General features: G+C 45.6%; 1 protein-coding gene across 2 annotated transcripts in view; it reads right to left on the bottom strand.

The window, feature by feature from the left end:
* Positions 1-18,282, bottom strand: part of LOC133751222 (zinc finger protein DPF3-like) — a 239,582-nt gene that overhangs the window by 98,406 nt on the left and 122,894 nt on the right. For both annotated transcript variants that reach the window (XM_062181111.1, XM_062181112.1), the window contains exon 2: positions 9,241-9,401. In XM_062181111.1, coding sequence (XP_062037095.1) covers positions 9,241-9,401 — 161 coding nt within the window. The remainder of the gene's footprint in view (positions 1-9,240; positions 9,402-18,282) is intronic.

Raw genomic sequence — 18,282 nt, 5'->3', positions numbered from 1 at the left:
GCCAGCTCTCTGCTATGGCCTGGGAAGGCAGTGGAGGATGGCCCAAGTGCTTGGGCCCTGCACCCACATGGGAGACCAGGAGAAGCACCTGGCTCCTGGCTTCGGATCAGCGAGATGTGCCGGCCGCAGCAGCCATTGGAGGGTGAACCAACGGCAAAAAAGGAAGACCTTTCTCTCTATCTCTCTCTCTCTCTCTCACTATCCACTCTGCCTGTCAAAAAATAAAATAAATAAATATATTGTCAAGTGCCAATAGCAAGATGTAGAACAGTGTGAAAAATATATTATAATTTATTCAACAAGTGGCATACACATGCGTAAATATATATGTTGCATATCTGCACAGGATTTTTTAAGTGAAAAGATAAATCAAAGTTTTTTAAAAAAAAAAGTTACTTGGCAAAAACAAAATAACAGTAACAATAAGAGAAGGAGGAGGAGGAAGCTGCCTACAGAAAGAACAAAGGAATAGGGTAAAAGAGGAGACTGACCTAAATTCTTAATATGCCATGCTTTATAGATTTAGCTTTAAGGCCATACAAGGGGCAGGCATTTGGAGCAGCACTTAAGACACCACTTGGGACACCCACGTCCCTATCAGGGTGTCTGGCTCCACTTCCAATTCCAGCTTCCTGCTAATGTGCACCCTGGGAGACAATGGTGACTGATCGAGTAGTTGGGTCTCTGATAACCATAGGCAAAACCTGGATGAGTTCCTGGCTCCTGGTTTTAGCCAGGCTCAGCCCTAGCTGCTGGGGGCATCTGAAGAGTGACTCATGGGGCCAGTGCTGTGGTGTCCTAGGCTAAGCCTCTGCCTGCAGTGCCAGCATCCATATAGGCTCTTGTTCAAGTCTCAGCTGCTCCACTTCCGATCCAGTTCTCTGCTATGTCCTGAGTGGAAGATGGCCCAAGTCCTTGGAACCCTGCATCCACGTGGGAGACCTGGAAGAAGCTCCTGACTGTGAATCGATCAAGTTCCAGCTGTTGCAGCCATTTGGGAAATGTACCAGCAGATGGAAGACCCCTCTCTCTCTCTATCTCTGCTTCTCTGTAACTCTTTCAAATAAATTAATAAATCTTTAAAAAAAAAAAAAAGAGTGAATCAGTAAATAGACACTCTCATGTTCTCTCTCTCTATCTCGCAAATAAATACACAAAATATACCAATATTTTACACAATTCTAAGGTAAAATTACATAAAAATGAAAAAGATATAGCTGGGGCCAGTGCTGTAGCATAGTAGGTAAAGTCTCCACCTGCTGTGCCAGCATCCAATGTGGGTGCCAGTTCAAGTCCTGGCCGTTCCACTTCTGGTCCAGCTCTCTGCTATGGCCTGGGAAAGCAATAGAAGATGGCTCAAGTCCTTGGGCTCCTGCACCCTCGTGGGAAACTCGGAAGAAGCTTCTGGCTCCTGGCTTTGGATCATCACAGCTCCAGCTGTTGCAGCCAGTTGGGGAGTGAACCAGCAGATGGGAAAACCTCTCTCTCTCTCTCTCTCTCTCTCTCTCTCTCTCTACCTCTCCTTCTCTCTGTGTGTAACTCTGACTTTCAAATAAATAAATAAATTTTTAAAAAAAGATACAGCTGTTTCAGACCAAGATGGAGCATAAATACAAGATTTAGCCTCTACCTGAAACCAAAGAGAGAGAAAAAAAATTGAAGCAGCAGTTTCCAAGACAGTGGCCAGCAGGCACTGAAGGATCCCTGAGACACTGAAAACAAGACAAGCCCCAGGCCTTCCTGCTCACAACCAGGATGCAGCACAGAAAGGATCAGCACAGGGGCAGCCCTGCAGACTCGCAAAGTCTGAACTGGAGAAGGAGGGCGAGCAGAAGGTCTGGGGAGACTCCGTGATTAGAATTCAAGGACTGGGACAGCGAACAGAAGAGAGCTGCCAGGAGAGCACCACCGCAACCCCACAAGGCACCCCTCCCAGTACCGGTCAGTGCATGCTTATGAGGGAAGCCACCCCAGACTGGGGACAGAACCCCCAGAAAAGAGGAGACAAGACAGTGCCTGGCTGCACAGAGGGCCAGAAGTTTGCTCCCACCAGCCAAGGGTGAACTAGGCAGAGTGCAGGAAGCGTCTTGGCTCACTACTAGAACACAGAGCCCTACACTAAGTACCGACAATTCTAGCTCTGCCCAACGGAGCTTAAAAGCAACACGAGAAAGCACCAAACTGCTTCTAAGTTGCTTAAATGTGTCCCAAAATAATGCTCCAGAATGCATTCAGCAAGGTAAAATTCACAATGTGTGGCATCTAATCCAAAGCTGCAAGGCAAGTCAAGTACCTGGAAAATACAATCTAGAATGAGGAGAAAGGGGGCAGTGTAGTGGCGTAGTGGGTACAGCTGCTGCCTACAGCACCGGCATCCCATCTGGGCGCCAGTTTGAGTCTTGGTCACTCCAACTTCTAATCCAGCTCTCTGCTAGTGTGCCTGGGAAAGCAGTAGAGGATGGCCCAAGACCTTAGGCCCCTGCACACATGTGGGAGATGTGGAAGAAGCTCCTGTGGAAGAAGGTCCTGACTCTTGGCTTCAGTCTGGCTCCAACCTGGCCATTGCAGGAGTGAACCAGCAGAACATAAAATTCCCTCTCTCTCTCTCTTTCTCTCTCTGTCACTCTGTTTTTCAAATAAATAAAATAAATCTTAAAAAAAGAAAAATGAAATACTTGAATCCAAGTCAGAACTGAAACTGATGTTAGAATTAATCGCAAGCACATTTAAACAATTATTTATATGTTATATATTCAAAAGGCTAGTAAAAACAGGATGTGTATTTTTTAAAGACTGAACTTAACTTCTAGAAATGAAAGCAATGATGTATCAGGTAAAAAATATACCAGATGGAATTAGTATCAAATTAGACATTGCAGAAGAAAAGATTAGTGAACTTGAGAATGCAGCAACAGAAATTATCCAAAATGAAACTTAGAAACAAAGATAATTTTTAAAAATAATAGAATCAACGAGCTGCAGGCAACTTCAAGCAGCCTATAGCTGTGTAATTGGAGATGGGGAGGAGAAGTATTTGTGGAAATAATAGCTGGAAATTTCCAAAGGTTGATGGAAACTATAAACCGTCAGATCCAAGAAGCCCCACAAAATTAGGCACTAGAAACATGGAAATAGAAAATCACATCCTAATTAAGACTGCCTTAAAACAGTGGCAAAAAGAAAACATTAGAAGTGTCCAGAAGGGAGCCAGCGCTGTGGCATAGTGGGCTGAGCCTCCACATGCAGTGCTGGCATCCCATATGGGCACTGGTTCATGTCCCGGCTGCTCCTCTTCTGATCCAGCTCTCTGCTGATGGCCTGAGAAGGCAATGGAAGATGGCCCAAGTTCTTGGGACCTTGCACCTGCATGCGAGACCCAGATGAAGCTCCTGGCTTTGGATTGGCTTAGCTCCGGCCATTCATTGTGGCCATTTGGGGAGTGAACCAGCAGATGGAAGATCTCTCTCTCTCTCTCTCTCTGCCTCTTCCTTTCTGTAACTCTGCCTTTCAAATAAATAAACAAATCTTAAAAAAAAAAAAATAAATGTATTCTGGGCAGGCTTTTGGCATAGCAGTTAAGACACAGCTTGGGACACCTGCATCCCATATCAGAGTGCCTGGGTTCAAGTCCCAGCTCCACTCTCTAATGTGCACCTTGGGAGGTACCAGATGATGGCTCAAGTATTTGAGTTCCCCCCACCCACACAGAAGACCAAGTCTCAGCTCCTGGCTTCAGCGTGAGCCCCTGCGTTGCTGTAGGCATTTCGGGAGTCTCCCAGTAGATAGGAGATTGATCTCTCTCTCTCTCTCTTTCAAATGATAAATAAATAACTTTTTAAATAAATAAAGTAAATAAAATAAAAAGTACAATTGTTGCATAAAGACCAGTCGAGGAAAAACTGAAGTACTTTTGCATTCATTTCCTATCATTACTGTAACAAATTACCACAAACTTAGAGGCCTTAAATAATTCAAATTGATTATCTGATAGTTCTGGAATTCAGAAGTGCAGAATCGGTCTCCCTGAGCTAATATCGAGGTGTCACAGGTGCCTCCCTACTGGAGAGTCTGGGGCGAGTCTGCTTCCTTTCCTGTCCTGGCTTCCACAGTGGTCATGGCCACTTCCTTGGTTGTGAGGCTTTGGCTCTGCTTCCATCAGCTCATCTGCTCCCCTCTGACCCCCTCCCCCCCCCATAGGATGTCCTACTGTGAGTGCATTAGGCTCACCTAAATAACCCAGAGCACTCTGGCCATCTCAAGGTCCTTAATCACATGACTAAGTCTCTTTTGGCATATAAGGTGACATGCAGAGATTCCAGGAATTAGGATGTAGACGTATGGAGATGGAGATGGTACCTAATAGTGTTTATTGCTATACTACTGTAGCATTCTTAATACTATTTGTGAAGTACAATAACTTGAAGGTTAACTATAATTAGTTAAAAGTACATATTATAAACACTAAGCAATCATTAAAATAACAAAACAAGAATATGACTAATAAACTAACAAAAATGACCAAAAAATTGAGTTATAAAATACTCAACTAACCAGAAGTCAGAAAAACATGAAAAAAGGAAAAAAAAGAAAATAAATCAAGAAATGATGGATTTAAACCTAACTATAACAGCACTCATATTAAATATAAATGATCTAAACATCTAAATTTAAAAACAAATCACATTTGAAAAGCAAGACACAACTATATGTCACCTTCAAAAAAATAATAAAACTATTTTCAATTACTTTTAACATAAGGATACAAATAGGTTAAAAGTAAAAGAATGAAAAACATACCATGTAAACACTAATCAAAAGAGTGTCGGAGTGGTTATATTAATATTAGACAACCTAGAATCAGAGCAAGTAACACTAGTAGAAATAAAGAAACATAATGACAAGGGAATCAACTGATCAAGGGATTACAGCAATCCTAAATTTTATGCACCAAATAACAGAGCTTCAAAATATATGAACCAAAAACTAAGATGGCACAAATAGACAAACCTACAATTACAATCAGAAATTTCAATACTTCCTCTCAATAATTCATAGAATAAGAAAATCAGTAAAGTTACAGACGATTTGAACAATATTATCAATCCATCTGACCAACTGATATTTGTAGAACACTCCAACCAACAACTGAAAAGTACATTTTCTTGGAGCTGGCACTGTAATGTAGCAGGTAAAGCCACCACCTATGGCACCAGCATCCTGTATAGACACTGGCTCAAGTCCCAATCGCTCCACTTCTGATCCAGCTCACTGCTAATGTCCCTGGGAAAGCAATGGAATATGGTCCAAGTGTTTGGGCCCTTGCATCCACATGGGAGACCCAAAAGAAGCTCCAGGCTCCTGGCTTCAGATCAGCTCAACACCGGCCATCACGGCCATTTGGTGAGTGAACAATCAGATGGAAGATCTCTCTCTCTCTCTCTCTCTCTCTGCCTTTCAAATAAATTAAAATTATACAAAAATAAAAATAAACTGTCAACCTAGAATTTTATATACAAGAAAAAAAATCCTTCAGAAATCAAGGAAAAAAATTAATACATTCTCAGAAGAAGGAAAAGTAAGAGACGTTGTCACCAGAAAGCCTACTCTCAAAGAACAGCCACACAAAGCACTGCATCAGATAGGAAATGATAACAAGGAAATGATAACGAGGCACCTCTGGAAGGAATAACAATGAAGGAGCAAAAATATGTTAGAAAATAAGTAAATACAACTATAAGGAAATATATAAAAGTTATAGAAATATAAAAACAGTAAATAAACATTTCTCCTATATTTTCTAGATTATCTTTGATGCTTAGAGCAACAATCACAACACTGATGTGGCTTTGAACGTACGTGGAGGAAACGTGTGGGACGGCTGTGTTCTAAACGCAGGAGGCTAATGGGATGTAACGATGAGAGGGAGAGGAGTCCATGGGAGATCGTTGTGGCCACAGAATTATTTTGCATTTTGATTGTGGTAGTAGTGGTGGTGGTGGTTACACAAATCTTAACGCATGTGATAAACCGGCATGGAGCTACGTGCACACATTTCACCAAAGTCAGCTTTCTGATTTTGGTCGCCTGAGACGTGTCTGTGTTGGGGGAAACAGGGTGAAGAGCCTGGGGATCTCTCTGTGCTATGCTTTCAAAATAAAAAGTTAATTTAAAAAGGAAGAAATTTATGGAATCCTCCCTAACCCCTACCCAAAGCAAATGGGAAAGAAACAAGTAAACCCCACTGTGCATTGAGTTGGCAGCACAGCCACATGGAGGAACTATTCGAAGTGAGTTAAAGCAGAGTAATTTGTTTCTGCATCCTTGACCATATATACCCTACACACAGAAAGAATTGCCCCCCAAAAAAAGAAAGAAAAAAACTTTAAACTGTTTTCAGTAATCTGTTATCCTGACACTGCGTGTGTGAGTGTGTGTGTGTGTGTGTGTGTGTGGTGGAATAAAGCAAGTAAGCAATGATGAATCATTCCTATCCAGGATTTTTTAGGAGGAGACAGAAAATTCAGAAAATTAAGTAAAAACTGAATACTTAACTGAATTGAATTGGAAATATTAGTATGATTTCAAAATATAGTTTCTCTTAAAAGAAAAAGAAAAACAAATCATATTTTTTTAAGTTCTCTCTGAAAAGGTCCAGAAATAATGACAAACCCAGCTTATGGTCTCCAAATAACATTTCCTACAAGAAGGAACCAGCGCCTTAGAGAAATGGCTGACTTGGGTCTGAGGCAGAGGTGCACAAGGTAAGCCCGAAACATCTCGTCCTAATATTCGCATAGCAACGGGGCTTTCAGACACTACCGAGGTTGTTTCCCAACACCAGCCTGGCCAAAACCCCTTCTGTCAAAGATGGGACAATTTAAGCATCAGTAGGAATAACAGTTGCTGTGGGTTAAAAATGCATCAGGTATGTTTAAATCTGTGAGTTCCTGATGACACTCAAAAACTAATGACTTTATTGGCCACTTTTGGAAACTACTAGACAAATTCATTATTTTGAAAATTGTCAAATAAAGGAGGGGAAAAATCACTCTTCCTGCCTTTCACCTGTGAACTGCACTTCCCAATAACCAAAATGTTAATGAGGGGATGCTCTTCTTTGTAGGAGCTGCAGAGCTAATAAAAGGAAAAGCAATGAAAGTCTCAAAGCAAATGTCACCTGTTTGCAGCCTGAAATGGAGTAGAGTCTAGATAATTACCCAGGGTTGCTAACTCAGGTAAGGGAGAGGCAAGGAGACCATACAAGGGGCCAGTGCTGTGGCACAGCGGGTTAATGCCCTAGTCTGAAGCGCTGGCATTCCATATGGCCACCGGTTCTAGTCCCAGCTACTCCTCTTCCAATCCAGCTCTCTGCTATGGTCTGGGAAAGCAGTAGAAGATGGCCCAAGTCCTTGGGCCCCTGCACCCACATGGGAGACCTGGAAGAAGCTCCTGGCTCCTGGCTTCGGATCAGCAGAGCTCCAGCCATTGTGGCCATATGGGGAGTGAACCAGTGGATGGAAGACCCCTCTTTCTGTCTCTACCTCTCTCTGTAACTCTGTAAATAAAATAAATCTTAAAAAAAAAAAAAAAAAAAAAAGGAGATGGTACAAGCTTCCTGATGAAACTACACATCACCACTTGGGCATTATTCATGCAAAAAAAAAAAAAAAAAAAAAAACACTGAACCTGAATAAGTCTCTAGACCAATTGAAACGAATAACACCATGGGGATGCAATCAGCGAATCCAGATTCTGAGAAACCCTACAGTGCGAACAACCTAGTTTCTTTCAATAAATACCATGCAAGAAGAAAAGAGAGACAGAGGCACAGAGAGAAGACTACCGATTTTAAGAGACTTAAGAGACACGTCAGCCAATTTCAAAGTAATGACCTTGCTTGGATCCTGATTTAAACTACAGGGAGAAAAGGAATGTTGACCAAATACTTGATGTTGTTAGTTTTATTGTTAATTCTTTGAGTTCTGATAACGATTGTTGGAGAGTTTCTGTCTTTGTTCTAAATTTTGACCATTTAGAGATACAGATGCAACATCTCCAGATGAAATATTACATTGTCTTGGATTTGCTGCAAAATAATCTGGGGACACGGAGGAAAAGTTGGCGGTGAGGATAAATGTAACAAGATTGGCCATAAGTTGGTCATTGTTGAGGCTGGGATGCGTGCAGACAACATTTTTCTATTCTTTCTGGCTTTATATGCACTTGAAATTTTTCAAAATAAAACCTTTTGGGCACAGCAATTAAGGTTACTGGTCGGGATGTCTGCATCCCATATTGCAGTTGCAGCTTCACTCCAGATTCCAGCTTCCTGCTAGTGCAGACCCTGGGAGGCCGCTGGTAATGGCTCAAGCAGTTGGGTTCCTGCCACCATGTAAGAGACCTGGACTGAGTTCCCAGCTCCTGGGTACTTAGGGAGTGAACCAGCAAATGGGCTGGCGCTCTCTCTCTCTCTCTCTCTCTCTGTGTGTCTCTTGCTGCCTCTCAAATAATTTCAAAAATAGCATGAAGTGTTTCAAATAAAATTATCTATCTATCTATCTATCTATCTATCTATATGTATCTCCATACAGAGGAAGAACACTGCATTTGTGTAGTTGCATTCCTAATCCCTATCCATCTTTGATCTTTGGAGCTTAAAAAACGTGTCAAAGTGCAAGTGTTCATGGGAAATGTGCATTATGAAAAAAATATGCATGGATTTCAAACTTTTTCCCACCAAAATCATCTTTTAATACTATTTCCCACAAAAACCTTAAGTCTCCTCCTGGTAATAATAATAATACTAATATTATTTTATCAACAACAGTCCGGCATTTTTCCCATCACACACTTACTACATGAGGAGTCTGTCGCGGATATTTCCATTTAATCTGGAGAAAATCCTAAGCAGTGAAGCTGTTCTCACCCACATTCCTACATAAGGAGGGTGAGGGGCAGAGATCTGGTGACAAGGCCTCTCGCCCAGATCTGCCTACAGATCTCCAGACTGGGAGCCACACCACAAAGCAACAGGGGAGGGCTGCTCTCCACGGGCCTGGCCTTCTCTTGGGGACACATATGCAGGATGCCTCCGGAATTCAGTGTCCCACCTAGGCCTAGTGACATTCCTTGGAACCCGCGCAAGGACCACGTGCAGCCCCATCCCACCCCGCAGGTTCCCCAGCCCGGTCCTCCCGGCTCCAGCCAGGCGACCGCACACCCAGCAGCGGCGCGGCTCACCTGGCCCTCGGTGCCGCTTCTCCATCCAGATGTAGCAGTTGTTCTGGGCCACCCCGGTCTGCGAGTCCAGGAAGGGGAGGCGCACGCTGCGCTCGGCGCACAGCCGCGAGTTGTAGCTCCGGCAGTGCTCGATGGCTTCCTTGTAGAACTGGTCCCCGAGCCTGCAGGGGACAGGGACGGAAGGCATGAGGCCGGGGGAACCCGAAACAGCCCCAGAGGCAACCCGACGTCCCCGCACCCATCTCCCGGGAAGAATCTGCGGTTATGAGGATCAAGACGAAGCGCACGGAGCGCAATGCCAGGAGCGCCTCCGCCAGGTTCTATTTCCAACCCCAAACCCACCGGCAACCCAAAGCTCCATCGACAGACAGCCTGGAGCGCCGAGAATGAGCCGCCAGGAACAGTGACGAGGCCGCGCTGTAGAAAGCATGTGGCCTCGCCGGAACAACGTGCTGTGTGGGGTCTGCTTCTAGAATCCCCCTCCCAGCCGTTGTGACCCAGGCCCCGTACTCTGCAGTCACCCGCAGACGCTCCGGAGGAACCCAAACTCCCAGCCAAGCTACCCAGATTCCTGCCACTGCGGGAGAGAAACACTCTCTGACCAGAGGCTGCAACTCGCCACAAAGCAGAGCAACTCACAGGGGAACCGGGGCAGACAGGGACAGACACCACACTTTGAAACCACATCCTTCAAGAAAAATGACTTTCTCTGACGGGAAGAAAACAAAAGCAGCATTCAAAATAATAGTTGAGCTCAGAATCATTCAACTCTTGGAGTTTAAAACACAAGTAGGGAGACCTGTTTTGCTGGAGTGTGGATCTGATTAAGCCCAGGAAATTCTACATTTTCGAGTCTCTGGGATCCACAGACATACGGTGATGCTAATGTTAAGCCAGTGTCCTTTTGAAGACCAAAAACATGCCATTGTCTTCACTAATCAAATGTAAAGCACAAAAATAATCGATGAGATCAAATGCCTAATAAATAAAGCAGAGGCACATGGAGGACGGTAATAAATGGCTTAAGGAAATAGAAATACAATAACGTAACTTCCGGTGCTCTGGCTTAGTAGGCTAAGCCTTTGCCTGTGCCATCAGTATCCCATATAGGTGCCAGTTTGAGGCACAGCTGCTCCACTTCCCAGCCAGTTCTCTGCTATGGCCTGGAAAAGCAGTAGAAGATGCCCCAAGTCTTTGGGCCCCTGCACCTACATGGGAGGCTTGGAAGAAGCACCTGGCTCCTGCCTTTGGATCAGCACAGCTCTGGCTGTTGAGGCTATCTGGGGAGTGAACCAGTAGATGGAAGACCTCTCCTCTCTCTCTCCCTCTCTCTACCTGTAAATCGCTCTCTCAAATAAGTAAATAAAATCTTTCAAAAAAAAAAAAAAAGGTGTGAAATTAATAAATGTTTTTTTTAAAAAAAGTAACATCTGCCAGGTAAACTTGAACTTCTTGGGGAGGGAGGTGAGAAGGGGAGGAGACACAGGAACTGGAGGTGCAAAGGAGAACCAGGTCGTTCATTATGAACCAGCATTGCGAGTCCCTTTTGGCTCTATGTAGATTTGAGAAAGTCAAAATCTAGGAGAGAAAATCTCTGGGATAAAAATCTGGTTTTTCTTAACCAAAATATAATAAAGAAAGCCAAGTTGGGCTTTTACAATTCTTTTTTTAAAAAACAGACATACAATTGAGCATCTTAATCATGTCTAAGTGTACAGTTCAGTGGTATTAAGTACCTTCACGTGGTTGCACAACCATCACCACCATCCATCTCTAGAACTCTTCACTGTGCAAGTGAAGCTCTACCCCTTAAACACTAACTCCTCATTCCCCCTTCTCCCCAACCCTAGCAAACAACACTCGACTTTCCCTGCCTTTGATTTCAGTTAATCTAAGCACCTTACTTTTTAAAGCTAGATAATATTCCACTGTCTATATAAACCACATTTTGCTTATTCATTCTTCTATCCATGGTTGCTTCCACGTTTGAGCTATTGGGAATAATGGTGCCATGCACTCCGGGCATATAAGTACCTGTTCAAGACCCTGCTTTTAATTATTTCAGGCATACACCCAGGAGTGGAATTGCTGGCTCATATGGTAGTCCCATTTTCAATCTGTCAAGCAACCACTCATATGAGTGTCCTTAGGGGCTATCTCATTTCGCAATCCCACCCACAGTGCACCAGGCTTCCAGTTACCACATCTTCACCACTATTTGTTAGAAAGCAAAGTTCTAAATGAAGTTTTCTATACTGTTTTTAGAAAGTCAGTAGGTCAGATTCTATCAAAGAGTTTCAAGCAAACATCTTACTCTGAGAGAATACAACCAATCAACTTTTTGACAAGCATCTGGAAAAAAAGAAAGCTTTGTTCCTTTTTCACCCCCTGAAGATCCTCATACTCCCAAGGAAGGCATAGCATGCTCAGAAACTGTACCGGTAGTTGCAAAATCAAACTATAATCAAATTATAATAGTCACACAGCTGGAAATAAATTTGGGAGGGGAGGGTGAAAGCCCATTAAAATGCTATAAAACTGAATGGCACATAAGCTGATGTAATCAAAGTTGGTGACAAGGATCACCAGATTGATCAAAAATAATCATTTCCTAGAAAATGTGCATCTGTGTCACACCAGCTTAAATGCCTCCTCAGCCCAGCTGATGTAGCACAGTGGGACAAAACTTTTACAACAGCTCAGCCCAGGCCGGATGGCCCGCCCTGTTCAGGGTGACCTGACTGTTCCAGCTCCCCTCCAGGAACCATGCTGACCACATTGGCCATGCCACAATGTCAGCCACATCACACTGCTGAGAACTTGCAGAACTCCTGATGGACAGGTGTCCTAGGTAACAAACAGTAATCTGGTTTCCCAACCAAGTGTTGACAGACCACCCAAAAAGACATTACTGAGTCCAACCCAGGAATTCTATTGAACAAAGAATCCATAAAACCAGGTCCCAAAAAATTGAAAAAGGAAAATTGTACACTAAAACTCACCCACCAGGAAGAATAGAGTTTCCATTTTCAAAAGAGACTTCTGGAAGCCAATAACGAAGTCTACAACAGCATTTCAAATTGGACTTTGGCTGATGCGCTAGTAACTCACTTCCAACAGCTTCAATCCTCACAAGAGGAACCAGAAAAATAAACTTGCTGAGGCAGGCGTGTGATGCAGTGGTTAAGTCTCTGCTTAGGATGCCTACATCCCATAATGGAATGCCTGGTTCAAGCCCTATCTCCTCCACTCTGATCCAGCATCTTGTTAATGCACACCCTAGGAGGTAGCAGGTGATGGTTCAAGTACCTGGGTCCCTGCCACCTACACAAGAGACCTGGATGGAATTCCAGGCTCCTGACTTCAGCCTGGCCCAGCCCCAGCTGTGCAGGCATTGAGGTAGTGAAACAGTGAATGAAAGATCTGTGTGTGTGTGTGTGTGTCCCCTCTCTTTCTTTCCCTCCCCTTTCTTTCAAATGAAATGAAAATACATAATTTTTTTTAAAAAAGAAAGTGAACTTGCTAAAGCAAAGTTGGTCAACATCTAGGCCCTATACCAAATGGAACAAAGTCAAACAGAAGGGCACCCAGGCGAAAATTAATTTCAGCTCCAATGCTTTCTACTTCCATAACATGAAGCATTATTAGTAATAATAGTTTAATAATACAGAAATAGTTTTATTTAGTAACAGGTATGCTGGGGGAAATGTATACTCCTAAATGCAATCTGTCTGTAAATGATCCCTCTCTTACACAAACAGGAGACTTTCTGTGGACTAGGAATGACTGCAGCAAAGATTGAAGCTACCAAACGTAACAGCCAGCAGCCCTTCTGCCATCCTGCTCAGGGAAGTCACTTCTAAACAGACTGGGTGCTGGCAGAGATTTGGCAACAAAAGTTTAAAGGCTTTTCAAGATGTGAGAGGAGAAAAGAGATTTGAACCTCCCTGGTAAACCCAAGCTGTCCTTCTCCAAAAGTTAGTTAGCCGAAAATCTTCACTGGGCTTGCTGTGTTCTGGAGAACAAAATCGATGGCCAGGTCTCCCTAGCCCGTGAAAAGCAATTTAAACAGGAGAGAGAACAAATGTCCTTCCCAACACGGTATTTCTACCCAAAAAAAAAAAAAAAAAAAAAAAAAAAGGCCACAATGATAGCATCCCAGGGGTGACATTTTGCATTGAACTCACAAAGGGGCACAGGGAGCAGGGAGAGGCTGGCAGGGTATGACTCATTTTTGTGCCACAGTGACCAGCATGCCCCAGGCTGGGTCAGGCATGGCCCAGCCTCAGCTATCACCTGTCTACATCTCACAGAGCAGCCTGGATTACCAGGGATGATCAACAGCCCAGGCTCCAGGCAGGTGGCATGAGGCATGGTAGAATGATGTTCTCATCCACAACTGACTTCGGGCTACTCAAGGCTGCAATCAGAAGCAGGAAGGACAAGAGAACAAATGGCTGGGCTCTCTGTGAGAGCCGGGCTGGACCCCCTGCTACTCCCCACCCATTGCCTGCTGGGTCTGGTGGGCCTGGCCAGGGCCAGGGCCCCCTGGGGAATCCTAGGTACAGAGAGGGAGCCACCAGACCTCTGAGATCTGGGCACCCCCGCAGATCTCCCAGCAAGCTCCTTGAGTGTACCTGGGGAGAGGTGGATTCCAGGGCTCAAAGGGGACCACTCCAAGCTCGCTGCCAGTCGGCTCCAAATGTGACTCTCCAAGCCTGCCACAGCCCCTCCAAGACCCTCTGCTCCTCCTCTTCCAACCCCTGCTCTCAAGCCCTCACCTGCTCCCTCAGACTCCCCATGCCCTGCCCGGAGACAAGTCTCAGCCCCAACCTGCCAACCAGACACCCAGACTCCTCTGCGTTCAGAGCCAAGGACAGACATCCTGCAGCCTAAGAGCAAAAGCCTCCAGAAGCCTCTGCCAGAAGCCTGCTCCCTCCGCAAACCCCGTTCCTCTGGGCTGTGGGCCAGGCAAGTCGTCCTTGCCCTTCCTGCCTTCAGCCCCTCGGCCACTGAGCGCTTTCATCTCTTAGGAGTTGTCCCTTGCTCTCCATTCCCACTGTATGGGGGCCCTTCTGGCTGCAAAAACAGCACCATGGCTCCTCACTGCTGTTTGTGCAGAGATAAGCAGAGATAAAGAAGGCCCCTGGAGGCAGTATTTCTTGTCCCTCCTGCCCCCAGAGGCACCTCCTACTCTCCATGGGCTCCTGGACTCCCTGCCCAGGCTCCACAGCCACCAGCAAACACACATGAAACTCATCTGCACAACATCCATTTCCTTTAAACATGTTTAAGTCTAAGTGTGGCATGAAGAGCTCCCTCTCTCGTTCAGTTCTCTGTGAGGACAGGGAAGCAGGGGACAATATTTGACAAGGTCAGGGAAGCACTGTCCTGTCTCTAGAGCAAGCATGAAGCAAAATCAAATTTAGTGTTTGCTACAGCCTGAAATGTAAGTCACAGGTTGGAGTCCTAATCCGCAGTGTGACGGCGTTTGGAGATGGGACCTGTGGGACTTAGGTGCTGAGGATGGAGCCTCTCGGTGGGAATGAGGGCTCACAGGAGAGGAGACAGGAGGGGCTGCCATTGTGGTGCAGTGGGTTCAGCCACCACCTGTGACACCACCATCCCATATCAGAGCACAGGTTCAAGTCCTGGCTGCTCTTCTTCCAATCCAGCTCCCCACTAATGTGTCTGGAAAAGCAGCAGAAGATGAACCAAGTGCTTGGACTCCTGCACCCACATGGAGTCCTGGATGGAGTTCCTCCTGGCTTTAGCCTGGCCCAGCCCTAACTGCTTTGGGGGGTGAACCAGTAGATGGAAGATCCCTTTCTCTGTGTGTCTCTCCCTCTCTCTGTCACTCTACCTTCCAAATAAATAAAAGTATTTTAAAAAGGGAGGGGGAACATGAGTCAGTCAGTCTGTCTGTCTATTTATCTATCTATCTTTCCAACTGTGCCATGTGAGGATACAGGAAGAAAGCAGCCATATGAAGCTAGGAAAAGAGGTCTCACCAGAAACCTGACCATGCTGGCACCCTGATCTGGAACTTTCTGGCCTGCAGAACTGTGTAAAATAATGTGCTTTAAGCCACCCAGTCTATGGTATTTTGTTACACAGCTGGAGCTAAGACAGTGATTCTAATATTTGAAATAGGAATGGGCTAAGGAGAGTAGGGGAAAAAGATTCCAAGCACCCTCCTCCCATATGATATCTTCTACCAGCAAAGCCAACAATAATATGAGGGTAATCCAAAATGTTTGTGGAAAAATTGAATTAAAAGATAATATTTTTTCTTATTTATTTATTCAAGAGGTAGAAAGACAAAGAGAGCTTTCTGTGCATTGGTTCACTCCCCAGATGCATGCAAAGCCCGGGACTGGACCAGCCAAAACCAGGACTCAATTTAGGTCTCTCATGTGAGCAGCAGAGACCCAATTGGCTGAGCCACCACCTGCTGCCTTCTGGGCTGCACATTAGCAGGAGGCAGAGTGAGAAATCCACTCCAGAATCTCCAATGTGGAACACAGGCACCTTAACCATGAGGTCAAACACTCACCCCTCGGGCCAGCATTGTGGCCTAATGGGTAAAGCTTCAGCCTGCTGCACTAGCATCCCATACGGGCACCACTTCAAGCCCTGGCTACTCCACTTCCAATCCAGCTCCCTGCTAATGAGCCTGGAAAAGCAGCAGAAGATGGCCCAAGTCCTTGGGTCCCTGCACCCATGTTGGAATCCTGGATATGGCTCCTGGCTCCTGGCTTTGATCTATCCCAGCCCTGGCCTTTACAGCCGTTTGCGGGGTGAACCAGCAGATGGAAGATCTTTCCCTCTCCCCCTCTCTCTCTGTAACTCTGCCCTTCAAATAAATAAAATACACCTTTAAAACAATAAAAACACTCACCCCTTCATTAACTTTTTGAAGCCCCTCTCATATCAGCAATGATATTGATTTCAACTCAATTCAGTGTTTAATATTTGTCTTCTCTACCAGACTATCAATTTCAAGAGGGCAGAGACCACATCTGCAGGGCAACAGCACACAGCCACTCAAGCCGGGCACTCAGCAACCCCAGGGTGCTGTGCATAGCAACCTCAGTGTGGATGGCATCCCCTGGAGGCTGCAACCCAGCAGCCCTGCAGACCTGGTCTCCTTCTTAATTCAACCCCAGGATCCAGCATCAAGCCCAGCACGTAGTAGCTACCCAGCAAATCTCTGTTGAATTGCACTGGACAACAACTCATTACCACTCACCTAGCGTAGGCATTTCTATCAGAGCCATAAAATCTATTCTCCACACATGGGCACAGTCTTCAGAGCCTGCTGCACGTATAGGTTGGTGATCTAGCAACTTCAGGAAAAAATGAAGATAATATCTGCAACATCTCTCCTGCATCCTCATTGCCCAGCACCTGCATTACTGCAGCCATCTCCTGACTACACTCACTATGGCTCCCCTCTTACCCCGCCTGGCAAAAAGAAGGCTCCCCCAAACCCAGTTGTTAGTCTCACTCCTCAGAACACAAGCCAAGGCAGCTCCCAAGAATCCTCAAACCCCTCTGCCAGGCCATCAGAGCTCTTGGAGAGCCCCGGTCCTGGGGAACAGGAAGATGACTTCGAATGTGGAGTCAGGCTGGTCTGAGTCTGGCTCTGCTGCTTACCAGCTAACACCCCGAGGCATGGTACTTACCCTCCCCAAACCTATACTCTACCACCTGCAACACAGGTCACAGAACGCCTGCTTCAGGTCTGCAAGGGAACTGAAAGAAATGGAACTCCTACCACACAGGTGTTAATGCCCTCAGTCCATGGTCATTCCCTTCTGCATGCCCCAGTGAGCAGGATTTTACCCCACCTTGTAGACAGACCCTCTGCCCGAGCAGGCTAGCCCCCCTACTCCAATGTAACATTTGTGCATGCCGTACTCACTATGGCTACCTAATCATGTCACTTACGTTTGACCGATCTCTGCCACCCTCCTTATATCTCCCCACTCAATTCGACTCTTTAAGACAGCGATGGAGAGTTAGACCTGTGCACACTACCCAAGCTTGGAATGTAGAAGCATGTGATAAAAACAGCCTGCTTGTTTGAGATGCCAGGCCATCCCAGCAAACCAGTGCAAGCGTCACAGCTGAGAATGCTTGGGCTGCCCTGACGTTCTCCACATGAACATGAGGTGCACCAGAACTTCTTCAGCTTCTCTGGAGTGCAGGAATGTGAGTACTGTCAACAGATATGCTACAAGTTCAAGTCCTACTAAATTTTCCCTTAAGAAAAAGGGTCCTTTCCGATCTCAAGATTCCACTCTCTCTATCTAAAAATTCATTCCATGCTCAAGATGCCAGAGAATTAACATTCCCCTTTCCTGAAGCTGACAAGAGGTTCGCTAACTCCTCTACTGCACTGACATCAAACCCACCCCAGAAGAGCCAGCTTCTCTTAGTTCCTTTGGTGCTTATCAAGATCGCTGCCTCCCCACTCTCAAAAATAACAGTTGAGGCGTTGGCTCTCAAACTTGGGTCTGCGTAAGAGCCAGCAGTGGATGGGGGCTGGGAAATTCTGATTCTGGAAGCTTGGGGTGTGATCCAGGCACCTCAGATGCCCCCAGTGACTCTGAGAAATAGGAGACTCCGTGAGCTACGGGTAACTCCCCGACCTCTGAAACAGGAGCGTGAACAGCGTGGCCTTGTGACAGGCGTCAGCCACATTTTCATGGCGGATCTGGAAAGCCCAGTTAGCTAACCTTAACTCAACTGGTTTTGTTCCTTCAGGAAAACTTCTCCCAGGCAGTTGGCGTGGGAGCAAGAACCCCTATCAGACTCATCCCACGCAAGTCTCTCTCCCCAACAAAGCATCCAAGAGACTCGATCCAGGCAGCTGTATGGGGAAGACCTGATATCCTTAGCATCGTCATTCTGGCAATGGCTCTGACCTTCACAGCATTCCAGGAAGGGCACATGGGGACAGGGGCATCTCTCGTAAAAGCCACATCAGACCAAGGATTTGAACTCTCAAATTCCCACTGTGACTTAAACACTGAT

The sequence above is a fragment of the Lepus europaeus genome, chromosome 22 (genome assembly GCF_033115175.1).
Source record: "Lepus europaeus isolate LE1 chromosome 22, mLepTim1.pri, whole genome shotgun sequence".
NCBI lineage: Eukaryota > Metazoa > Chordata > Mammalia > Lagomorpha > Leporidae > Lepus > Lepus europaeus.
This window is presented reverse-complemented; position numbering and strand designations above follow the sequence as displayed.